At 37.3% G+C, this 26858-nt stretch overlaps 1 protein-coding gene across 1 annotated transcript; it reads left to right on the forward strand.

The window, feature by feature from the left end:
• The first annotated feature begins 2176 nt into the window (after positions 1 to 2176).
• Positions 2177 to 26524, forward strand: Mob3 (MOB kinase activator 3). Its single transcript, XM_083132128.1, has 5 exons — positions 2177 to 2260; positions 4295 to 4445; positions 11892 to 12119; positions 13565 to 13680; positions 23472 to 26524. The coding sequence occupies exons 1-5, from the start codon at positions 2219 to 2221 to the stop codon at positions 23628 to 23630; spliced, it is 696 nt and encodes a 231-aa protein (XP_082988254.1). The 5' UTR covers positions 2177 to 2218; the 3' UTR covers positions 23631 to 26524.
• Positions 26525 to 26858: the final 334 nt, after the last annotated feature.

The following is a 26858-nucleotide window of genomic DNA, read 5'->3' on the forward strand; positions in this document are numbered from 1 at the left end:
GTCTTTATGAACCTCCTCCAAAGTAAGCGTTATTGTCGAGTTTTTTTGTTTTTTTTTAACGCTGTGGTCACTTTCAAAAGTTCCCTCATTTTCGCTACAACTACAGGATTTTGTAGCTTCGCTACAGCTACAATTTTCAAAATGTAGCGCCGCTACAGCCAGTGGCGTCTCGTGGCCTCAAATTTGGCCGGGGCTTATTTTTTAAAGAATTTAAAATATAATGACAATTCACATGAATTACAAAAGATAGGTATTTCTTTCTTCTAGACTACAAAACTGGACTTACTTTTTTGAAAGAATTTAAAAAGTAATAACAATTACATGAATTACAAAAAAAACAGGTATTTATCTTCTTCTAAACTACAACTCTGGACTAATTTTTTTTAAAGAATTTAAAATATAATGACAATTCACATGATTACAAAAGAAACAGGTATTGTTGTGAAACATACATTTCTACGAACGTTGAGTCCTGTTCTTCTGCTCAGCAAATTTTGTTATTACTTTTTCGTTGAAGCCCTCTATGTTTGAAATGTATTCTTTCTCTATTGTGCCAAGGCATTTGGTCTGTCTTGTCCCATTGCATTTCTTAAGCAGGTTTTAATACGCTTCAATGTGCTGAAACATCGTTCAGATTCATCTGTTGCCACTGGAGTTATTAAAACTATGTTTGTCATTTTTACTGTTTCTAAAAAGGTACCCTCTAAATAATTTTAAATACAAAATGAATGCAATCTACTGATAGAGTTTATGTTTTTCAACTCTTCACTACAATAAGGAACACGAAGTTCCCTCTTTAGTTTGCCCTCTTCTATGAAGGGATAATAAATCTGGGAAGATGCCTCTGTTTAAAGATTGTTCTCTTTCATTATGTCCTCGTAGAACAAGTTCATGTAGACCACAGAATTTTAAGCAATCGATAATTCTATTTAATATATGCCTATTTTTCCGGACAAATTCATTGTGTCTTGTAATTGACAGCCTATGTCCTTCATCAATTTGTGTTCGAACATCAACCCTGCCAAACTCACTCAAACATAGCGAATGAAAGCCACCACAACACTACAGAACAACACGCGAGATCGAACGCGACGCGAAGAAATTAGCCCCGAATCAGCACTCAAATCCATTGGACTCTCCCCCCCCCTCTCTCTCTGCTAGCACGTGACCTTCACTGTAGCGTAGGTGGGTGTAGGCCACGCCTTCCTTTGCGACATGCCCCGGAAAACGATAATTAACATCAATGCCGCTAGGAGCGCTGTCGTATTCATTGCAACAGACGATGAATTTACGTGGGTAAAAATCGCCTTTGAAAAGACTGTGTGATAGTTATGCGTTATGGTGATTGATAATTACATGAATACGTCCGTTTTTCTATAGGGGCTAAGCCCCGGAAGCCCCAAGGGACGAGACGCCACTGGCTACAGCTACCGCTACAAATTTTGTAGCTAGCTACAGTAGCGCGCTACTTCCGACCACTGGCAATTCATCTGCAAGAAATGCAGCACAAGTATTTGCACTGCAAGTTACAAGATACTTGTTTTACACAGTAACTAAAGACATTTTGCAGTCGCTTTCACGACCCACACTAAGTTTACGTGGGTATCAGAAAGCCCTGCCTGCACACCTGCCTGATAGATGACGTCAGGCAATCAGAACACGTTTTCACTTTAGTGTGACCACAGTGGCGTGACGTATGAAGTGAGTTTTAGCGATGTTCGAAGGCATGTTTCTGAAGAACCAAAACAGATTTTGTACATCTCATTTTTATGTCATTTTACGGAAAATGAATGGATTTAAAATGTTTTTCATGTCATAGTTGATATGTCGATCGAAGTGGATTAAAAATGGCTTCCAAAAGTTGCAATCCTGGGTTACCGTATATTTAAGTGAAAACAACATTTCATTTTGAGCGATGAGTCAGTTCCGATAAGGACTTACTCTTCGCACAACAGTATTGCTACGTTGTGTTCTGACGTCAGTAGGGAAAGCGTAGAAGGTTAGGTTATGCCTGTTAGGTTAGGTTCTGTTATCATAAATACAATGAAAAAATATTATTTAGGCTGAGAACTAAACCTTGCTAGCCTATCCTAATAACGTAGGCATCTAGCCTAAAATTATAAATTCCTCTCTCGTGACGTCATAACACAAGGTTGCTAAATTGTTGTGCGATAATTGAGACCAGTTGCGGTAAAGCGACGGAGACGGAAGACGGGGAATGGCATTGACTGGATTCATGGAGTTCTTTCAAAAAGGAAAAGTGCGACACTTTTTTGTTCGAAATATTAAATTTTAGCACATTAAGTGAAAAAAGAAATTACTACCATTCAGTCTTGATTACGCAGTAAAAAATGCGTGAATAGTTATACATTTACTTTCACACTTCCTGTATCCATATTATAATCAGTTTTCTGCGTCTACTTCCTGTAATTTTTTGTTGAATATGTTGAATAAGACAAGCAAAATGGAATAGTAGTAAAGAGACATAAATTAGTAGTGATTTATAGTAAAATGTTTGCAACGCACGTTCCTGCTACTGTGTAAACAATTTTTAAAAATAAACCCTTCATAGCAAAAGTAATATCCTGTAAATTGATGTTTTTAAAATTTTAGATGCCCAATTACGAAAATTTTTGTTAGTTAAGTGATCCTATTTTAGACATATTTTTCGAGGTAGATTAATAATGCGTAACACCGCATATGGATGCCTTAATTCACAGGGGGCGTGGTGAAAATATATGAAAACAGCTTTTAGGTACTTGTTTACTATCCTTCGGACACATTTATTTATTTTTACAGAAGAAACTACTTACCGTAATAAGTTCCTGTAGCATTGTCGAACATCGGGAAGGTGTTTTGTGTGATGTGGGAATGTTTCATAGCTGAAATTCATGTTGTTTGTTGAAAATTAATTCTCCGACGGAGAATAGCTAGCCCCACGAACCATTGTTGCGTGGATAGGTCAGTTTTTTTTAGGTTAGGAAACAGAGTTAAAATTTAGTGTCGTGTTAGTATCAGGATCTAGAAATTGGAAATAATTGCGAACCATTGGCGCTAGCCCTACAAACCATTGGTGCGTGGTTAGGTTAGTTCGTCTCAGGCAAGCGAAAAGGCCTATCAGAAAGACATACTGGTAATGGAAAAATTGCAATTAATCAAAACAACGTTGATACACCTTCAGGAATGTTCCGCGAAGCAGATACGTAAGTACGAATGTCAAAAATTGACAAAACGAAAAAATTAGAGGTGTCCGAAGGATAGTAAATTTTTACCGGAGTATTATTTATCCATTGTTTTATCTGCTGCTGAAAGTGGTGGGATAACATTTCTCAGGTAGGATAATTTTTGTAAGCATCCTCCCCCTCCTTCACTATCTTCATCTTGAACCACACACACCTATTCTAAAAAAAAAAAAACATCCCCAGTCAGAAAGTACTACAGATTTTCTTTTGAGAGAGAAGACTTATAGAAACTTGGTGCTATTAGTGATCAAGGTTTGAGGTGGAAATTATGGAACACACTATAGTCACAAAGTAGTAACAGTTCTGTATATCGGAAACACGTTAAAATCGGATATTTTGTGCTTCGTACTTACCAATTATGTATTGCGGAACATAGTTCAAGGTGCCGTTATGCTTTCTACACGAAAACGAACACAGTTCTTCACATACAGAGTGATTTTTTTTATTCCTTTCTTCGCTTGTATAACACACAATATGGCGGGCACATTTTGACTCAAGTTGTGGGTATGCAGTGTTTCGAACTTTCTTCACCAAAAAATACCTGCTATCGTGGTTGTCACGTGAAAATTTTACATTATGCACGGATAGCCCCACGAACCATTTCCGATAAGGTTAGTTTAGTTTTGGTTAGTTAGGCAAGCATAGTGGAAAGAAGGGGTTGGAAACACTGACAGGGACTTATGTCATCAAATGTACGCAGCATGCAGTTCACGTAGCGAAATCAGTGGCAATTGTGCGTCGGTGAGTTATTTTTCTTGAAAAATATATGATTTCCCGGTCAAATATAATCCAAGATGAAAGAAAATACCTCGACGAACGTTGGAAAGCTTGCAGAAACTCATTTCCGTAAGTAGTTTCTTCTGTAAAAATGAAGAAATGTGTTTCCGATATATGGAACTGTTACCCAGAAAGTTACATTATAATGGATGCAGACTGTTCTTTAATATATATATATATATATATATATATATATATATATATATATATATATATATATATATATATATATATATATATATATATATATATATATATTAAATTTTTTATTACAGACTTTTCGTCCAAAGAAGAAGTTCGAGCCTGGTACCCTACGGTATTCACTTCACAAGCACGCACAGGCATCTTTAAGTTCAGGAATTAATTTGAGACAAGTTGTCAAACTACCTCCAGGAGAAGATCTAAATGACTGGATTGCTGTTCATGGTATATACTTTGTTTTTCTTTGTAAAACATATTTATGTTGTCCTTCTTGTACAGAGCAGTGTGGGAAGTATGCTTATCCAGGTAATCAGGTCTAGCAAATGTTGAGTAAACGCAAATGCTGTGTACATGGGAATCTTTTACAGGAGGTATATGTCATAGACTGAATTTAAACACTTTTTGAAATCATCAGAATCCACAAGTGCAAATAATGACTTGGGTCATGACAGATGTGTAATGATTTTTATAAGTTGTACAGTTATATAAGGAATGCATTTAGAATTCACCACTGCATTTCTCGTGAAATTCTAGCCTGATTTAACATATCACATCACCCCGTCTCCATTGAAAATGTTTGAGTTGATGTCAGTATGGCGGACCTCTGCTTGACACGCACAACTATGGTTTTCCCTGGGCCTAACATCTTTCTATCATGAATAATCATAGTGATCATAACTCCTTTACATTTTATAGGGGGTGTTAAGAAACCTTTGACTCACCCTAGTACATTGTAATGAGGCTTTTATCAGTCACATAGTTACACATATTATTTTGTATCTTCTGATCCCATTGCAGTCCCAGAAAGATTTTTTGTTATATTTTAGAGTATGACATGAGGGACGAAATATGTATTTGTCACGATTTTTGGCGATGACATGTTTTGAGATATTCAAGGTCAAAGGTTAAGGTGACGTGACAAAATTTTATTTTTATTCAAATGTTGACTTGTTACATATCATTGGAAAGCGTGTTCAATTTCCTGTACAATAAACTTTTTTTGAGCTTCCTAGGCCCAATTGGGGCGGAGTTACAGCACATTTAGGCCGTGTCCGAAAGGTGCAAGACCATACTTGAAGCGAGCATCCTCCGAGTATGATCTTGGAGTGCGGTCTTCAAGTCGTGGACTGGAAGTGAAAGTCTTTCGAATTGCACTTCGACTGCAGTGTCAAATACGATCAGTAGGTAAAACTGAGTAGTCGTTGTTTTTCTCGCATTTTAAACACTTATTTTTCACCATAGAAATCACATAACATTTTCAAATGTTCGTACACATACATTTCCACACATTAGAAGAACCTCGTAGCGAATGTCAGGGAATGCTCTGTATAACCAACAACTTGCTGGCCCATAATGTGTCGCTGGCTTTCTACCTCCGTGATTTTAAACAAATAAACAATGAGTGCGGAAACCACGTGACCTAGTCACCAACCATTTGCACTGCGAGTTGTGCACTTGCGTGCTTCTGTTCTTGGCACTTTCGAACTATACTAGGTGATGTCACTTCCGCCAAGACCATACTTCATGTCTGTACTTTGTACCTTTCTGACAGAGCCTTAGTATAGCTAAATGGGCTCAGAAAGGGCAATTTCTGCTAGCTTTGACCTTCAATAATTTCATAATTACAAGACGCATGGGAGTCAAACTTTTCACAGTTACTACGTTCCATGGATAGTATCAACTCCCCAAATTTCATGAAAATCGGAGATGGTCAGGTTGTGGGCTGTGTTGATTTCACATGGAATGACTCGTAAGCATTTTCACAGTGAATAATATGTAAAAAAAAAGTTCTGGTTCCCTTCATAAGTAGGTTTGTTATGGTGAAAGGTGACACACACACCGTATAACGTGAAAACATGAAAAATGTCACAGTATATTCATACATGATTGCATGTTCATACATACTAAACCTATACTTTTTTGCTAACATGAACCAGTTACCATGCATTGCCAGAAAAAATGAACACAACAATTTTTAAAATAGTTTTTCTTGTTTGTATGTATTGCTTGCGTTCTAGAATTATTTTTCTTGTAGTCTACAGTTATGACAAGCATAAAAATGGTTTTTCGTTGTGACATTTCAGAACACACACTCCCTTCATCAGACATTTATTTTTGTCTAATATATAAATATATATATAATAATACTATGTTCTAATAATAAGGATATCAAAAATGAAGAAAAAAGGCTTTTAATATAGCAAAAGAAAATGGCTTTCACAATAACGGAATAAACCAAATCATAAAATAAGTCGCAAGAAAACTAAAGAAAAAGAGAAATACAGACAAAGATGAAAAATCTGTTTAAAATAAATTTGTGTGCATTCCATTCCACAAGGGATTCTCACATAAAATTGCAAAAATTTTTAGAAGATTTCATTTCAAAATTGTTTTTAGATCACCAAGAAGTTTGGAATGTACATTTTATGAATATAAAATGAGAAAATCTCTAGCAGATGTGGAAACCACAGGATAGCCCCATGTAGGACAAAGGATTATGTAGGACAAACAGCAAGGAAAAAGGCAATAAGATGGCACGAACACGGTTTGGACATTATAAATCTAAACCCAAGAACAGGTTTATCAGCTCACATCATCGAAGAGAAACATTTGATTGAAAAGAGAAGGGTTATAAAAGGAGTAGTGGGAAACATAGATATGAATCAGAGGCGAAGATATAGTACAAGCAATGCAAGCACTGCTTGCATAATTCGAATATCATTTAATGTACTTAATGTTCTAACCGTATTTAGTTTCCATCGCACTCGATTTCGCGAAAAAATGCGGCCGCAAACTCCCCCAGCAGCTCTGTAGCAAGCACCAGCCTCAATGCTTGCAGCCGTTCTGCGGGAAAATAAGGCCTCCGAAGGAGTCACATGGCGAAGCGTGAAATTTTGGTGGAACCCGTCCACAAAGCTTCTACAAAAAGCTGTGCTTTCCGAGCTTGCGTGATTCCCGAAAATAGCCGAGTTCAACCGAAAGCAGAAGGATTCATCTATGGGTACGTTGCCAGCAAAAAACTAGTAACGAATATTTGTCTTCATGAACACGTAAACAAGATCGCAAATATAATAATAATTGTTAGTCATAAAATAACTAAAAGAAGTTATTATCACTGTTCTAAATTCCATATATATCATATTATATTACAAATTATTTTAGATTTCGCGAAATATAAAACGCGTAAAAAAAGTTGACATTGGGAGTTGGGGCAGTGGAATTTCTGCACCCCCGTGAAGAGTTTTCTCAGGGAGGGAGGGAAGATTGGACGGACCTTGGTCCCGCACCCTGCTTCCTGGTCGGTCCAGCTCAAATTACGCCAGAAGTGATGACCACTACCAGTGTTTGCAACTGCCAAATTATTTACGCAGTAATTCAAGTGAGCTCTTTCACAAATTTTACAATCAATAAATTGACTGCTTTTGAATAAAACTTGGGGTGAAAATAAAGCTATCTGAGAAAGAACTATCTACTGATATTTGTACATGGCATAGAAGTAAATCGTATACATTCTGCATTTTATGAGCACAAGAATATGTTTTAATGATTGATTGATTGATTGATTTGTTGTTTTAAGTCCACTTTATGCACAGTAAGGCTAATCGGGACTGGACCTACAGTTTAAAATGGGATCTGAAACACTTGTGCCTCCACCGGGTATCGAACCCAGAACCCCTTGATTACAAGGCGACGACACTACCACTGCGCATCGGGGAGGCCCGAATATGTTTTAAGTTCTATTATTATGACGCAAGTGGTGTTCCCAGGGTCTTTTTACGGTCCACATTTTGTCATCTTTTCCTTCCTTTGACGTTTTTTCTTAGATATACTGGGCCAAAAGGGGGTTATGTCTACCATCCACCCCCCCCCCCTTCACCCCGGGCACGCCATTGAATGACACTTTATTACTTAAATATTAATGTACATACTCGTTCTGCTGAAATGATTCTGATTCTTCCGCGTAATTTTTATCTCCAAACTGATATATCTTTCCTTTGTGACGGATAAAATTAAGGAAATAGGTTGGTATCACTTTCTGTTGTTTCAGAGATTTTCAATTTGATCTTGTGTGGATGCTTGTATTTGCAGTTGTGGAAAGCGCGTGGGATAGTGTGAGTGTTTGTTGCTTCGTGTTTTGTGCTGTGAATTTATCGGAATGAACGCGTATTTAGGAACGGTTGATGTGAAGTGCGGGTGTATTATTGAGCAATTGAAAATTGCTTCGTTTAGCTCGAGAGAGATAAGTGTTAAAATGAAAATCGTGGAAGGGGGTCGACCAACACCAAGAGTTTGAAATTTATTGTGGTGAGTACATCGTCTATGCATGTGTTTCTTTGCTTTGAAATGAATTTTTTATTGTTTGTGTTTAACTTTTTATTTAGTGTTTAAGTTACTCCAATGCGGTTTTAGGGTGCCCAAAAATACTAAATTACATCATGCAGCGTAAAATAAACAAATGATTCCCATTTTTTTTTATCTAAATCGGTTTGGTCACCGTTTGACCATATTAAATAATAATGAACAAATAAAGGTACTAATAAGTAAGTAAGAAATTCCGTCTCCCTTTAGTCGTATGCGGAAAGTTCGCATATGCAAAACGTTTAATATCATATGAATAACGTTACCTGGATTTTTTTAAAAAAGTAAATGTGACGTTTGCGGATCATATGGTTTATTTTTAGTACAGTCACTTTATTACGATATTTTGACAAATCCAGCGACTGGGTAAATGAGGCTATAAACCTTGAATCTTTCCCCTCGGCATGTCGTTGTACTACATGTTTTGTTGTACTGAAACATTGCTTGCCTCCTTCGTAAGACTACGCTTCGCTACTGATATGAATGTTTGGGAAGCTTCGTTCATTGCAGAAGAACATTGGAATAAATTAAATAATGAAAATGGTAACATAGACCCACTATGGAGTTTTCTTTTTCATAAGTGGAGTAAGCCACCATCTTTAAATTTTAATGTAACGGAAAACATCAAGAAGCTCTGTGAAAGCAATGATGATTTCGAATTGCCTGATGATATTTGGGATTCATAATATATATATATTTTAATAAAAATAATGTGATCAAAATTTTTATCTGAAATAAAAATAAACAGACTGCTTTTTTTTAACAGTTATGTTATATTACAACAATGTAACAACTGTATCTTTAGTCAAACTAAAAATAAATGTCTGATGAATGCAGCGTGTATTCTCCTGAAACGTCACAACGAAAAACTGTTTTTTTATGCTTGTAATAACCGTACACTACAAGAGAAATTATTTTTAAAAGTTCACAATGTTTAATTACCAGCAGGAATTTAGTGACTGTGGTATCAACTCAACCCAGGGACTACCAGACATCTGATTTAGTTAGGACAGTCATTTTTTTTTAGTCCCTGCCCTGATCTTTTTGAGACTCCATATGAAAATGTTATTTTAGTTTTAAGGGTTCAGATTAAAGTCCCCACCTTGGGTGTTCCTTTGAGATTGTCTGTTCATAAATTTATCCATTCATCCTGATTGTAATGTAATGAAGCAATGTTAATACATATACAAGGTAATTCGCAACTTCAGGTTTTTGTAGTCTGTATGTTTGCAGCATCTCCAACAGTGAAGGGTAAAATAATAACTAGAGCCACATATTTTTGGTAAATAAAAAAGCAAAATTTCGGTACAAAAACTGAGTCAATTTCGGGTTCAAAAGCGGTAAATAATATAAAATATCGGTGTTATAGCGGTGAAAAAATGGATGAAAAGTGGTATATAAAAAGACATAATGGTTTTAAAATTGTGAATATAATCCTAAATTTGATTTAAAAACTACATTTATTCCACAGAATTAACATTTCACTTCTAATCGCACATTTATGAAGTTATCAGAGTATTAAGTTTATTTCTGTGTAAAGGAGTCCATTTTTGATTCTCCAATATTAACATCAGAATTAATCAATTTTCCGGGAATTGCATAACTCTCAGGATAATTCAGACCTCAGAAGGTGTCGCGTCGGTGAATAAATCCTGAATTTCATGTTTAAGAGTTAATTTCGCTTTTTACAGTTCATTTCGCATTATTTCGTGACAAAATGTGGTCACAAAATGCATCTCTCACCTTTCAAAAACATAAAAAATTAACACTACAATGTGTGTTTTCAAATTTCGTTTTTTCGTCAAAAACGAAATATGCATGCCCCTAATAATAACCCATGGTCCAACAACCCTTGAGGATCAGGGCCTACATATCGAAAATATGTTTCTTTTGCCCTACCCGGGGAAAAAAATCCTGCTGACGTCCGTGCCTGGACTATATTTTGCAGGCTAACAAGGTTCTGCAGTCTGGACCCAAGACCAGTATAATACTCTATAGCAAGGTTCCCAAAATATTTCATTTCACGGTCCTCAGTGTTTCAAGATTTTTCTGTGGTGTCCAAGTCAGAATGTAGGCCTATCTAACACTTTCAATGCTCAGTTAGTGTGGTTACGTTGCTTGCCTTAAGTTAAGATATAAAAACACTTCAAATCCAGAAGCATTTTATATGTAAAAAGTACTAAACGATCACAAATTTGAAATAACTGTAATTTCAGTGAAAATATTGGAACATTTTGCCTTGTAAGCCAGGGCACCTCGACGACCACTTTGGGAACCACTGCTTTGCAATTAGCCAAAATTGGCAGAAAATAAATGAATTCATTCCATTCCATTACGACAGTGGGTGGTCACCAGTACTATGCACTGGCCGAAACCTCCTCCCAGGTGGAACCAGTGCACATTCTATTTTGTAAACCTAGAGTCTGATGCACATTCTATTTTGTAAACCTAAAGTTTTATGCACATTCTATTTTGTAAACCCAAAGTCTGATGCACAGTCTATTTTGTAAACCTAAAGTCTGATGCACATTCTATTTTGTAAACCTAAAGTCTGATGCACATTCTATTTTGTAAACCTAAAGTCTGATGCATATTCTATTTTGTAAACCTAAAGTCTGTTGCCTTAGAGCCAAAGGCCACAGTATGGGACTGAAAGGCAAAAGAAGGAACAAAATAGTTTACAATAGTAGCAGTCGGGCCCTTTCATGCTGCTCCTATAATCCTATTAGTTGTTTTGACGAGTTCCCCCAAAAAATCCCCTGTTTAACTTTCTCACAATATTGTAGCCTTACTCAACCAAATAAAAATATATATAAGATAATAAGAGGGGAATGCTGGAGGGGAAATTTCACCTTCCACGCAGGATAGGAGCGCTCACAGTCCATGTGTGCCTCCCAACACTGATGGAACTCACTAGGGGACTGTAATAGGTCTTCGATTTTTATTTGTTTTAGTTGGGTTTTTTGTTTTTAACATAGGGAACTGTTAACCAGCAAAGACTTCCATCGGAGTTTTTGTGCTGTCACCGTAAGTTTTTACCTTTTCTATCCTCAACCTGAATCCTCAACTTACGATTTAACAACGCGATACCATGTTTGGCACCTAAAGTTTTTTGATTTTATTACCTGACGAAGGAAGTAGTACAGACTTGCGAAACGTCATTTTGAAACATTCCTACTCGCTCACGTAAGTTATTTATATATTTTTATTTGAATTGATAGTGAGTAAAACGCACCATTGTAATATGTTACTCAACCATATGCGTAATGCTCATTTGTAACCTGTGCATATATATATATATATTTTTTCCAGTTGTGGACTTTTTCAATCGGATCAATCTGATTTATGGGACAGTGAATGAGAACTGCACAGACCAGTCATGTCCGACAATGTCTGGAGGGCCAAAGTTTGAGTACCTGTGGGCTGACGGTCACAAATACAAGAAGCCGACTCCCCTACCTGCTCCTCAGTATGTAAGCCTACTCATGGACTGGGTGGAATCACAAATCAATAACGAGAATCTCTTTCCAGTGACGACAGGTGAGTTTTGTCACTCTGGTCATTTAAATTTTTTCTTCAGTGTGCCCTGTAGATTGGAAATGTATAATTCTTGAAAAATTTTTGGAAGAGTATTGAATTTGAAGTTGTCTTTTTTTATGCAATTTTTTATCATGTTAGCCCTAAGAGCTAGTTAGCATTAAAGTAGTAGATACGCCACAAAACATAATTCTACTAGGCTTTCATGACTAACAAAAAAATGAAGTTTATATATGTGCATTAAGATGATGGTAAACTTAATGTAGTTTGTTCGTCGTAAAGCAGTTTGAGATGTGATTATGCATTTTGATTCCAGTAAATACAAACTTGTTTCTTGGGGTGTAAGGGGTGACTCATCCACATAGTACACCCAATTGTCAACCTCACTTCCACATAATACACCCTGGACTGCATTTTGCAGACTAACGAGGCTCTGGTGTCTGGACTGACAGTCAGTATAATTGTCTGTAGGACTGTGTGTATTTTGTCCTTATGTATGCTGAGTGCCCCTTTACAGCCTCAGCTTTTAACCCAGGTAAGAATATTTTAGTCCTTCTCACATCACAGTTACGATATTTTAGTTATGGTAAAAGGCTGTGATGTGATGGGTGCAATATAGCCTAAGTGCTGATGCAGCCAAAATTTCAAATTCAATCGTTCAATCAATCAAAAATGTGTTTCTTACTGAAAATGACATTTTGGAAGCTGATTTTGCTTGTGTACCAAATTATGAAGACATTTGTATTTGTGAACCCCGTAATTTTCAACAAGAGATAAAAAAAATAATAAACCTAGTATTTATGGAGATTAATTTTACTACTTGTGCGTTTAATATTTCTGCCAATAGAGATTGCTGGATATTGTTTTATACTCCTGGCAGAGATTGATAGTAGTTGCTGAAAAATAAAAGGCCCAGCCAAAAAACAGGTCACCACACGTGAAACTCAATATGTGCAAAAGTTGGTAACACTGCTGTTTACAAATTAAGCACAGTGACAACTCGCACTTACACACTCGTTGAAGAAGTAAAAAAAAAAGTTTAGCCCAGTGGTTCTCAAAGTGGTGCCCTGAGGGTGCCGTGGCTGGTTACAGGAATTTTCCAATATTTTCGCTGAAATGACACTTATTCTGAATATGTGTTTATTTTGTACTTTTTACATAAAAAAATGATTCTGAATTTGAAATATGTGTCTACTTTTTAACTTGACGCAAGCAACTTAACCTCACTGAGCGTTGCAAGTGTTAGAAAGGCCTACATTCTAACTAAGGGCACCATGAAACGAGAAAGTTTTGGTACCCCTGGTTTAGCCAATACATGTACAGATCCCATTAGTATTCAAAGCTAGGATGAACCTGCTGTGATTTTAAATCTTGAATAAAAATAGTAGTAAATTTGTAACATTAGCTGAAACTGCATACATGTAATGTGGCTTGATATCAAATTGCAGATGTTCCATTTCCCAAGACCTTCCTGAGTTTGTGTAGAAAGATCCTTACTCGCCTCTTCAGGGTGTTTGTCCATGTTTACATTCACCACTTCGACAGGATTGTGGCCATAGGTGCTGTAAGTAATCATAATTGACTACATCTAGTTCACTACTATATGTAGAACAAATTGTCATAAGTTGTTTACATTTTTTGTTTTTCAAAAATTACTAAATACCACTTTCACAGAAATTTTAGAGCAAAAATGGTACCGCCTTGTTTTGCTTTGTGAGTCAGCTTATGTTTGTTCATATTTATAATGCTGTCTTGCTGCATGTGTGGCATATTTGTCATGAGTTGTGAAATCGAGACAATCACAATGTATCGATTATAAACCTATTAGCAACATACTAGAATAAGTAGGAGAATGTATAAAAACTAGTTTTGCGTGGAAGAAATCATGATGTACAAATTTTAACTTGTTATAATATGTAGGAAAAGTAAAGTGACAAAAACGTTGCACAAAAAAGGTTTTTTGGCAAGTCAGTCTCTTTTCAAGAGTTATTTAACATGTTTTTCATGTTCAACTAATAAGAGAATGAAAATTACTAATTTTGACTGGTTTTGAAACTTTAAATGAAACTGTGTAATGTTTAACACATTCGGGTCTGGTCTCATAATACGGCATTTTTACCTCTGGACTGCGGTTTTTCGTTGTTTTTAAAAAAAACCATAGAAAAATATTTTTAATTTATTTTTATCTACCACACATTTCTTAAATCTACAAAACTTCCTCTTTTCAAGGAATGAAAATGTGTTAAATTTTATTTTCATTTTCAGACATTTTTGAATATTTTTTTCAGCAATGTTTTGTGAAGGAGGAAAAAAGTACAACATTGTAACAAATGTTAATATAGAGATATTTTAAGTTCGTAATCTGGAAATTTCAATAATTAACTACATAAACTATCAATACATCTTTTGAATCTTGCATAAGAATACTTCTTATGTGCACATAACAAAAAATAATTACAAAAATAATTACAAATTACAAGTAATTAGCTTTTGTATCAAAAGTGGCTGCAGAACAGGACCAGACGATGTATCAGTTGGTTCTGCGTCATCTGTAAAAATTAAACAAATAAATAAATAAACTAAATAAATAAAATAAATTTTCATTTGATATACACTATACAAAATAATAAATGGAAAAAACTAAAAATACATCAGTGCATGTAGGAGAATCAAGCAAGAGGCAAGATGAATAGACCCAAAAAATTACCTCTTCTCATTTCATTCATAAAATACTAGAGTTTGCAACACTGTTTATATTGTCAACAATTAATTATTACGAATATAACCTACCTTCCAAATCTTCAAATTCATCTGCATCATCAAAATCGTCGCTAACTTCAAACTCTGAGGCGGAATTTCTGCTATGCAGTCTGGATCTAACGACGCTTTCTAAACAATGCAAGGTACATCAACCCGAACACAAACAGTACCACATGCGAGATAAAAATAGCAACACATGAATCACCTAGCGGTCGGAATTTCAACAGAGCGGCTTGAATGAACACGCACATGAGACGAAGTACGAACATAGCCCGTAGTTAATCGGCAAAGCGATTGCATACTGCAGGCAGGGCTAAGCCCGTCATTCGTCCACATCGACTTTAAGTGCCCTGCGGGCTATGCCCGTAGTGAGACCCCAATGTGTTAAAAAGCTAAAAATCCATGTAGGGAAACTGATCTGCACTCTTCTCGACCTGCAAGAGAAATAACGAGATAACAAGGTGGTTGTATATTGCTATATTATTTCTTTTTTTATGTACAGTCCCATTTCTTTCTTATTTACCATCACATCCAGAGAACATTCAGAAATGAAAATTGAAATTCCTGAATGTTCCTTGGAAAGAAGCAATAGTGTATGGGGTTAAATGTGTGGTGTTGTATTCATTCAGTTGTAAATTGTTCTTCTCCTCTTTTCTTCTGTTGCACAACAGCCCTTGGTGGGCTCTGGCATCCCAAACAATCTTCCTCCACCTTGTCCTGTCTTGAGCTACATTCTTCCAATTAAGTACATTCATCCTTTTCAAATCATTCTCAACCACATCGATCCATCCCTATAGTTCCTGGTTTAATACCAATCGTGATAACCTGTCCTCCTCCATTCTCATCAGATGTCCTGCCCATCTTAAACGTTGTGATTTGATATATCTCCCTACATGTCCATGTTGGATCAACTCTTCTAGCTCCATGTTATTCCTAATTTTATAGGATCCATCTTCATTCTTAATGGAGCCAAAAATCTTTTGTAAGATTTTTCTTTCAAAGCACATTACCTTACTTTCTGCTTTGGATGCGTTTCCAGGATTCTGCACCATAAGCTATCACCGGTCTGATGAGTGTCCTATATAGTCTTAATTTTGTCTTCTTGGAGAGGCTTTTGGACTTGAATAATTCTGTGCCTAATATTGTCTGTTTCCAGCCTGGATCCTGTGGTTAACTGTCTCTTTTTCTGTATTGTTATGTAGAAGGGCTCCAAGGTAAATAAAAGTGGAAACTCCTTCAAAACAGTATGTGACTACATTCAGAACCACAGGATTTCGTCTGGTTGGCGATCTGGACATTCTCGTGTATCTCGTTTTGGTTTCATTAATTTAGAGTCCAGTTTCTCTGCATTTGCTATCTATCTTTAAGAAAGTGCCTTTAAGATCTGCAAGCGTCCATGATATTATCACAATATCATCAGCATAAGCAAGTATCTGAGTTGTTTTGTAGAATATGCTCCCCCGTTTTTGTAGTGCACCGATAATATCATGTAGCACAATAATAAAAATTAAAGTGTACAGCACATCCCCATGTCTCACCCCTGTTTCTATTTTAATAGTTTGTGAGACTTCACCCTGCACCATGACTCCAGCTGTTGTATTTTCTAAAGTAATTTTAATCAGTCTTATTAATTTATCAGGGAATCCTACTTTCTTTAATACCTTAGTAATCCCTGCTCTGTGCAAGCTACCAAATGCCTGCTGGTAGTCTAAATAGAAGGTGCAGATCTATATTATGTTCATAGAACTTTTCCATAATTTGGTTTATGGTGATGTGATCTATAGTAGATCTGTTTGAACGGAATCCACACTGATATTCCCCTAGCATTTTTTTCTGCTATTTTAGATGCTCTCATGTACAGAATATTGGAGAATATTTTGTATCCAATATTTAGCAGGGTTATTCCCCTGTAGTTACCGCAATTCATTTTATCGCCTTTTTTATGGATGGGAAAGATAACGCCATATGTCCCAACTACTGGGTATTTTCTCTTTTTCCCATATCATGCAAACTAACTGGTGGACTTTCCTCCAGAGTACATCTCCACCGTTCTTAAATACCTCTGCGGGCAGCAAGTCTTCTCCAGGTGCTTTATTATTATTTTATTTCAATATTGCACATTTCACTTCGTCGAACGATGGTCTTTCTAACTCACATTCTGTGACTTGCAGCTGGTCTTCATCCAAAGAATCTGTGAATTTACATTTATAGAGCTCCTGAAAATATTTTGCCCATCTTTCCAGGCACTTGCTTTGATCCGTAAGTAGCTTCCCATCTTTATCTTTACATATGTGTAACCTTGGTTGATATTCAGTACTAAGATTTCTAACAGCCTTGTACATTTGTCTCGTATTACACTCTGTTTGATGTTCCTCAATTTTCCTTACTCTTTCCTCCATCCATTGTTTCTTTTTCTTCTTACAGTGTTTAGTGGCTTCGTTCCTAGCATTTTTTATTCATCCATGGATGATCTTGTGTCCCTTTGGAGCAGCTTTTTCCGTAACTCATTTTTCTTCTCTACTATTGCTCTGCACTCATAACCATACCAATCTTTTCTATCGGATCTCTTTCTTTGTCCTAGTATCTCTTCTGATGTTTCAGATAGAATTTTCTTCATATCATTCCATATTTCCTCAATGTTGTTAGTATCATTCCCATCACGTAGCTGCTGATGTATGTCTTCCTGAAAAGTTCTTTTATAGCTGCCCTTCTGTAACTTTTCTACATCCCATCCAAAACTCTGTTTTCCTTTAATTTTACCTACATTAGACAATCGTTGTCTTATTACAGATTTGACTACGAAATGGTCACTATCACAGTTAGCTCATCTGCATGTTTTAACATCTATTACTGGTGTAGTGTGTCTATTGTTCACCAGAACATGGTCTATCTGATTTGTAATCAGGCTTAATCTAGGTTCGGCATCGCCCCTCCCCACTTCAGGACGTTGCCTATCTAGTTTCCCTGACTGTGGCTTTCGGAATGCACCTCAGCTATATGCTCTGTGGACCCGAGAGGTCTTAACGAACTCCTACCCTGGGGTTCTATACCCTTTCTTGGTCCTTTACCTTTTTTCCCGCTGATGGGTTCCTTAAACCTATTCTTATCCCTACGCCTGTACTGGTTACTGTATGCTTTATCGGGATCTGATGGACCACTTGTGTCATCCTTCCCACGACTCACGTACGTCTGGTTGACGTGAGGGGTGGTTCTCCCATATGGAAGTCGTGCATGCCTTGTGCTATCCCTCTCAGGGTTTTGTGGCTCCTGTACACTTTCATACCTGAGTATGGAATTGGCCACTGCCTGTAAAGAGGTAAAGGGGGCTAGGACCAGCTGATCCCTTAAGCTACGTGGCAGCTGTTGGATGACATGTGTAAAAATCTGGTGATCTGCAATTTCTGGTAAGGCCAGTCTAAACATCTTCACCTGTTTCCAAAAATATTTATGCATTGATCTATGTAGGTTAGGATTATATCTGCCATGAAGGGCTTTTGATAATGAGGAAGCCCTCCACCCATCACCTTGAAAATACTTCAGGAACTGTTTCTTAAAGTTCACATACGATCGGAACTTGTGTTCCTTCCTTTCGAACCACTGGCGTGCCTCGTCCCGCAGACTATACGACACTATTTTAAGGGCATCTTCTAGATCTATTTCTAGAAGATCAAGATCCCTCTCAAATTCTTGTAAGAAATCAGAGGCCAGATTATTTCCCTGACCGCTAAACGTGGGCAGTTGTTTTAGGTCTGAGAACCTAACCCTGGGTGCACTTTTACCCCTTCTTCGGTTTTTCCTTTTCCGTTGGCTTCGGAATGCTGTGTCCGAACCTCCAGATGAGGATTCCGAGAAGTTATGTGAAGCATGGTACCTTTGGGGGGAGGAATACCCACTACTATGATCTGACATTGGACCTCTGCTAGTGACTTCGGGAACCTTGTGCAAGTGGTTGGTGGCTCCGATGGCAGACTCTTTACTTGGGTGAGGACTTGGCTTGGTGCATGGGTTTACCGGAGCAGGTGATTTAGTAATATACCTCTCCAACCCCTCTAGGCACGCCAAAATTTTCGTGAGGGCTGCACTATCTTTAGCCTGTTCGGTTGCCCGATCCTCCTCACTATTGTCTAATAGCGGAAGGGTGGGCTGCGGAACACTCTGACCCTCGGAGATGCTATTGTGCGAACTAGGTTCTTCAACCATACAGTTCTGCATCTCCCTCCTCAATCGCTCAAGAATTCTATCTTCTATGGCGATGGCACTATCACTGCGGGCAATTTCCCTGCAAGTGTCCTCCAGGGCATCTAACCTGCCTAGGAGTTGTGCTACAGTGGTCTGGTTGTCTGTGCCATTTACCCCTTGCACTATTTCCCTCAATTCACTAACTTGTTCAGATAGCTGGATATAGTCCCTATTGACCTGTTTTTCCAGCTCGTTACATCTGATTTCTACGTTATTGATCCGGTCAGTATTTGATGATACCGACCTAACCAATGCTTCGGAAGTTTTTGTCGTTACGTTGTGGATGGAGTCCAGTCTAGCCTGGAACTCCATACGAACAGCCTCCAGTTTCCTATGCATCTCTGCTGATGCCTGAATGATCTCCCTTCCCTGACTGTCAAGCTTTTGTCCCTGACTATCAATCTTTTGCCCCTGACTATCAATTTTTTGTCCCTGATTGTCAATCTTTTGCCCTTGGTCTTTGAGCATGGCAATAATTAAGGCTAGTTGGGAGTCTCCACTACCACTGGGGGATGACATATGGCCGGCTGGCCGTTCTAGTGACTTTGACCTTGTATCCATTGTAGTGAATCTGCTACCTCTGAGTCTCATAATCTCGTATAAGGGGGGATTGTTTTTATTGATTGGGTATGCTTTGTCTATACTATGTTGCTTTAAAGTTGGTTTTACAAAAGGTTAACTTTAAATATATAATATATCAAAAACAGCAAAAACAAAAGAGAACCACGCTTTACGCGGCCACATGCAGACCCTATTCCACGTGTGGTGTTCCGTATAGTAACAGATATCCCCTGAGATATCTGTTAAGCAACAGACGAACTAGCCTAACTTTAATAATCGGTAACTAGAGGAGGGCTTAATAGGCTTATGATTCACTAAAATGATAGAAGGTCAGACACCTTTAAACAACATATTTATTCATTGAAAAGAACATCGCTTGTGGCATAGCTGCCACCAAACATGAGCACTTCACTGTACAAGACACAAAAAAAGATATACAAAAGATTTTGTACTTACATATCAGCCGTTTTCACACTATATCAATCCTACCTGGGGCCTTACACACGCTATTTCACTCTTTATCGCCACATCCCGACACATGGACAAATTTGTGGTACACCACACTAAAAAATTAATATTATGTGCTTCCTTGGTGTAACAAAGGCTTTGGGGGGTGATAAATGAGTTTTCCTGGCTTTTCTTGGATGGATGGCTAAGAACAACTTGGATATTCTTTGATATCCTATGGATGCTTCTATGGCGTCAGTTCTGCCGACCATGTGGTCTGGATTTCCACATGGGATGAGGGACACAAAACTCGCTATTTTGCTGAATTTTCACTGGGATCCTTAAATGCACTTGTGGACACAATATCCCACTTGGTCACACACACTTAGGCCTGTGTTTACTGTAACAGGACCTTAGATCCCTTTTCCCTTTATGTATCCTTTGTTGCTGGCACAGGTGGCCATTCACACACTGGATTTTACCAGCAACTTCCAAGCTGACCTGCTCTCAGGTGGGTCTGTAATACAAGTGAGCTTGTCTAGCAAGCTCAGAACACAATAGGCCATCTGAAAGTCTCCTCTGTGACGTCACAGCCTTGACGGCTTCTCATTGGCCAGCTGGAGTCCTTTGAGATCTTTCCTTGTCTTTGGGAGAATTGCCACTTTCTCCCACCAGATGGCAGAGTTATCAATTGCTTAAAAAGCATAAACAAAAGTGTTTTTTCAGCTTTTCTGGCTTAGTTGTGCCAGATAATTGCAAATGAGTTTACTTTTAATAAATTAGGCATGATTTTACCTATGGGTGAGTGTTATCTCTGCTGATTGGTCATACGAAAGTGTTGGGAAATCGCATCGTTCAGCACATCAGCCCGTAAGAATGTTCACACTAGTGCCTCTTTACATGCCCTTTGAACTACTTTGAAGGCTACCAGCCACATTTCACGTTTACCACATTATAAGGCATGTCACATTTCACTGTTTAACGTGGAAAATGGTGTTTGAATTCTTGTGGCACTTACAGCATTTACCAATTTTAGTCTTCAATTCATCAACAAATTCTGACAATTTGCCAGCCTGTAGCATTGTTTGCACATTCCATGTCACCATCCTGAGATCATTTGCCTTAATTGGTAGCCACGTTCGTCGTCTAGTTTTATACCTTATCCGTGGCTCATTGTTGGGTTTCTGGACAACAGGCAATTTTTTTCAAGGATTGGGTTGTCAGCCCAATGGCTCAACCCCCAACCTGGAGGCCCGGGATTTGTGTTGGGTTTATTCCACTGGAGGAATTGGCTTCACCACTCCTTACAGAGCACTCTCTACCCATGGTTTTCCTTACCTTAGCCTTTGGGCTAATTCCTACCCCCGATTTATTGGCGGTGCTTGTTCGCCATGAACCACGCTCTGATAACCTAGCTGCCTCAGTTCGGGGGGACTTTGGTCTTGCTATCAATGCCCCTAGTCTGAATATCTACAGACCGTTCCTCTATCCGCCACCCTGCGGACCCACCCAGTAGCTGAGGCCTGCCCTGGGTTTGTAAATTGTTATCAAACGCAAAACCACATTTGAGAATGAATGGAAGTATGTAGTATGGTTCACAGTCCGGTCTGCTCACAATTGCAAACCATCACTTATGCAAAGTATCTTTTTTCCCTTACATGGAAAAAAAATCACCACATTTTAATATGAATTAGAAGACATATACAAGGTCTGTCTGGAAAGTTCATGAACTTTGCAGATATAAGTTGTTTACATTAGAAGATAGTCAGTTTTGTCTCCTTCAAAGTAAGTCACCTCCTGATCCAGTGTTTCTACCAGTGTATCTAACATACACTGTAAAGAAACACTTCTTTTGCGATGCTGCACAGCTCCTCTAGCGAACTTTCCTTAATGGCATTAGTGGATTAAAAACAGCATCCTATCAGAGTGGACTTTTTTGGGGGGAACAGAGGTAAAGTTGGGTGAATATGGAGGTTGGGAAACAAGTGGCATCGAGTTCTTGGCCAAAAACTCTTACAGTCATGTATGTTTTTGATCCTCTGAAAACAGCCATAGCACAAATTTTACCGTGAGGTGGCGTATTCCCAAAATTTCAGTCAGAATCTCAGGACATGCAGTTTTTTTAAATGTTAACCTCTTTAGCCACATAACGAATTGTCAGACGATGTTTAGAACGAATCCCTTCATTAATTTTCTCCACCAATACATCAAGTTTTTAACGTTGATGGTCTTCCAGAATGGGCATAATTTTCAACAGCAGTACGGCCTTCTTTAAAATGTTTCCACCACTTGTGCGTTTCTGAAGATAAATCTCCAAATCTTATATCTAACATATGATGTGTCTCTGTAAAATATTTTTCTAGTTTCACAGAATTTTACAAAAATCCGCAGCTACTCTGACTCACTCATTTCGGTCTGAAAGAAAATCACTAAATACAATCAACATGTGTTTACACAAATGAGCATAATACAACAAATTAAGATAGATCAGACTGCTTTCAGCTGTTCAAGATACATTCAGATTCAATTATTGAATTGGGAAGGAAATAAAAAAGTTCATGAACTTTCTGGACAGACCACGTAGAAGTTCATAATATCCAAAACTTTTGCTATTCATATTTGAACAATGACAGTACTGTCAAAAGGTTTATCTCTAATAGTGAATTGACTTACATGTAGAAAGTATAAAATGAAAATTTCAGTCCAATGAATGTATGTATATTGAAGTTGAGAGATTGGATGACAGGTGGGGTATAAATGCTGAATCCAGTCATCGTGTTTTCTACATGAAAAACTGGAAAGTTTTGAAGCTGTGACATAAATATCTGTCAATTTAATAATGAAATTATTGATTAAGCATCATTGTTAGGTGGTCAGACGTAAATCTAACGATATGATATCTAGGTTTTCTGAAGTGTAAATTTGCGAATTGACTGGGTTCTGCAAATTGTACACACAAAATCAAATAAAAACATCTTCAGCATTTTACACTATTATGGTTTGTTGGATGGTGTTTGTTAAATAATACTGATGTTTGAAGTGTAAACTATGATCCTTAACACACCTACCTATGTAAATGGTTATGAAATTCAAGTTGTCCAGAGATATATAATTTAAAAATACTATGTTATGTTTTGTAAATAAGTGATATTTTAAAATCCGTAAGAGTGGGACAAATTTGATTTTTATCCAATAATCTTTTAGGTGGTTTTATAGCCAAAACCAGTTGCCAAAAATGGTCAGTGCCTGATTTGGCATGGAATCATCCATTTACTTCTATAAGCAATTAATAGCATCCATTTGATTCATACACTGTTATTACCACCCTCCTTTTTTATATATATACAGGAACCACACGTGAACACTTGTTACAAGCATTTTTACTACTTTGTCCATGAATTTGACCTTATCAGCCCGAAGGAACTGGAGCCCTTAAAGGAGATGACTGCAAGGATATGCAAGGACCTTTCGATGGAAGAATGCTCTGGTTCTCACGTTACGAGGTGACCATTTGGTACCTACAGGCTAACAGGAAGATAAGCAGGATGGGTGTAACTAATCCTTTTTTTTTTACATGCTAGAGATCCTGCTATGTTACTAGTGTGGGCTTGTAAGAATGTGTTTTTACCTCTTTGTATTGTTAAGTTTGTCTGCGATGTGGGATGAGTATTTTGTTCTCTTTATTTTGGGGAAGTGGCCCGAGGGTGTATTAATATTGACAAGGTTCAGAAAACTTCGGAACAAAGTGACTAATGAGATTTTAACACAGGATGCTCGAGCTTTTGTTTTCATGCTACACTTGGAGGCATAAAACTAGGTGGCTGGGAACACCTGCATTGTTGCTTGCTTTCCTTGGATGAAAATATACTTACTTTTCTTTCTTAAATATGTATGATACAAAATTGATATGAATATATTGGAAATATTGAGGCATATTTTCTTTGAGTGCAGATAGTACAAGATATGAACAGAAGAAGCTTGACGTAAATTTCTATTGTGCCAGGAAACTCATGACATAAACAAAAAAAAGGAGGGTTTTTGCATATATGAGGGGCATTCAAGTCAAACCGGGGCTTTTGAATTTATTAAATTAAAGAACAAATTTCAAGGAGTGGAAATTGCATTTATTTTTCGACATACTCCCCTGCTACATTTATACACTTATACCAGTGTTAAACTAATGCCTGGAAAGCTTTGGCATAGAAAGCAAGGACAGCCTGTGGGCTGGAACCACCACGACCAGGAACATCACTGACGTACAGCCATCTTTGAACCTTTTACACCATTCAAATGTCTTACTGCAGCTGACCATCTCATCGCCACAATGAGCTTCAAATCTTCTGTAGATCTCCATTGGTTTTATACCTTTGTTCACAAGAAACTTAATGTTAATATTGTTGTCTGTCATCGTGATAACGATCTCTCTACTGTGTGTAGTACTGCCATGCCAGCACACATTCTTATACCTGTAAAATTAAAAGTCCGGTTTGACTTGAATGTCCCTCGTAGACAATTGATATAATTACAATTTTAAAGAGCCTGTAACGAATCTCTTCGTGTAGGGATAATTCTGTAGCACAGTCTGGCTGGGAGGAAATTAAACTGTACAGTGGGATCCATGAGTATTACGAAGCAAAATTGTCCATCACCAAGTTTACTCTCTTTATTTTACGCAAGGAGAGTTTCAAAAATTTGAACAAAACGCCGAATAGGCTGATGGCAACATGAGCATAAGTAAAAATTAATTAAACAGGATACAAGAGAGAAATAAGTCGGACAATTTGCCGAGCAATACTTCTGGATCCCACTGTACATATGGTAACTTAATGTTACACTTAAAGTCATGCTCTGCCTTACTTCATGAAATGCATAGCAGGATGTTGCCATGTATTTGATTCTTGGCCTGTGTTAGGTTTTCTATGTTGCCTCAGCATGCTTCTATCAAGCTGCCTAATTTCCTAATTGTTGATATAGGATAATATTTATTAAGCTTCTCATTGACCAGTGAATGTAAGCTTTAAGAAGTAATACTACACATCATGAACTATGTTGTTTTTTTTAATCATAATTTAAGTCACAGGAAACATATTTGTAATAAAGTCCATGCAAAACTAATCACACCATAAAGATATGAAGTATAGGTATTTATGGTTTAGGCTTTCAGTGCAGTGTAATATATAGAGGCTGAAATGAATGTCGGTGCTCTTTGATAGAACTTTGTGTATTGTCTTTCTGTATGCTGAAAGTTCAAACAGCTAACTGCAAATCTTTTTCATCTGTGAGTATCTAAGTTTACATATCTGGTCCTGCCCATTGGTAACATTCAAGAATCTCTCGTAGTTGTATTAAACTTCGTTAAGCCTCCCATGAAAAATGCAATTATTCTGTAAGCAATTTATGAAACGTGAATCTTTCCTAATAAAAACAAAGCTTCGAGCATCCTATAGAGATATTATAACATTGATATTATGCTAGAAATTGATATTATGTTTTGTACAAGGAAATTTTACAATTGAAGGTTGAGATTACATTGAACCTAACTTGATTTTTGACAAAATAATTTTAATTTTTCAGGAAGGAACAAAGCTTGTAGTTAATTTTAGTGACATAATTATTGTTAATTTGTATTTTGTGGATTTGTATTGTTCTGCTTTCTTGTGTAAGTCGCTGGGAGAAATGCAGTATGTCCTTGAAATAGTACAACTTTCGAAATATTATTATTGTTACTTTTGAATTATATATGTCTGTGCAATAATTCATGTGTCACCTGTACGCAATTATTATGTTGACAGATGATAATCACATGTATAGTCGAGTATATTTATTATCTTATTGACTACAGTATTAAGTACCAGTGCTTTGTTTTCTTATAAAACAAACTTATTTTGAGACATGCACCTGTAATGTGGGGGGATATTTTTTCAGTTCAGTTATTGCATTATAATTTTGACAATTCATGTTTGGAACATGAATCTCTGTTAATTCAGAGAATAAAATAAGGTGTATGTTATTTTTTTAAAACCTGTAGGAATGACCAAAAGTCCATATCTCATCACAACAGTGGTGAACTATTCAGTTTGCAAAATACTCTGGTAAAGTGTTTTGAAGTTAACTCTGGAAAATAAGTGGCAGTGCTGAACTTGTTGCAATACTCCAGAAATTAGGGCCTACAGTTTAAGCAACACTTTTATATGTACATTGTAGATCAAGGTGGAATAGGAGGAGGGCATGATGTAGATTGCATTTTTTTTAAATAGTAAAGAAAAAATAAATCTGGAATATTCTCAGTATGCTAACCAGCAAGCTTAAATATCCTTAGCTGCAGTCTACCCATGTCAACTATCTGCATATCAAGTTAATCTGCTTAATTGTTAATTAGACATGTAAATCAAGTCTGACTGTTAAAACAACAACAAAGTGACTTACTAATATTCAGAAACTAACAAGTGTGAATTTCTGAAGGTGAAGGAATGACATGACCGATGCTGTTGTCTAGTCGGTTGGGCATCTGACTGCCATGGAGGAGACCTGGGTTCAGTTCCTGGTGTGCAGTGATGCGCAAGCACCCCTTAATTTTCTTCAGCACTCCCTATCCAAAACCTATAGTCTGCCGAAAACATTGCCTCGTACAATGTCATATTATGTCATGTCATGTTGTCATATTGAGGGCCTCCCCTATGTCGCAGTGGTAGCATCGCCGCCTTGTAATCAAGGGGCCCCGGATTCAATACGTGG

The sequence above is a fragment of the Lepisma saccharinum genome, chromosome 12 (genome assembly GCF_977018435.1).
Source record: "Lepisma saccharinum chromosome 12, izLepSacc3.1, whole genome shotgun sequence".
NCBI classification, from domain to species: domain Eukaryota; kingdom Metazoa; phylum Arthropoda; class Insecta; order Zygentoma; family Lepismatidae; genus Lepisma; species Lepisma saccharinum.

Excerpts from the sequence above, each read along its gene's own strand:
- Mob3 (XM_083132128.1), top strand. The coding sequence starts at position 2,219 with ATGGCATTGACTGGATTCATGGAGTTCTTTCAAAAAGGAAAA. Across the intron at positions 2,261-4,294 it reads AGTTCTTTCAAAAAGGAAAA|ACTTTTCGTCCAAAGAAGAA; the intron begins GTGCGACACTTT and ends TTTTTATTACAG. Across the intron at positions 12,120-13,564 it reads TCTCTTTCCAGTGACGACAG|ATGTTCCATTTCCCAAGACC; the intron begins GTGAGTTTTGTC and ends ATCAAATTGCAG.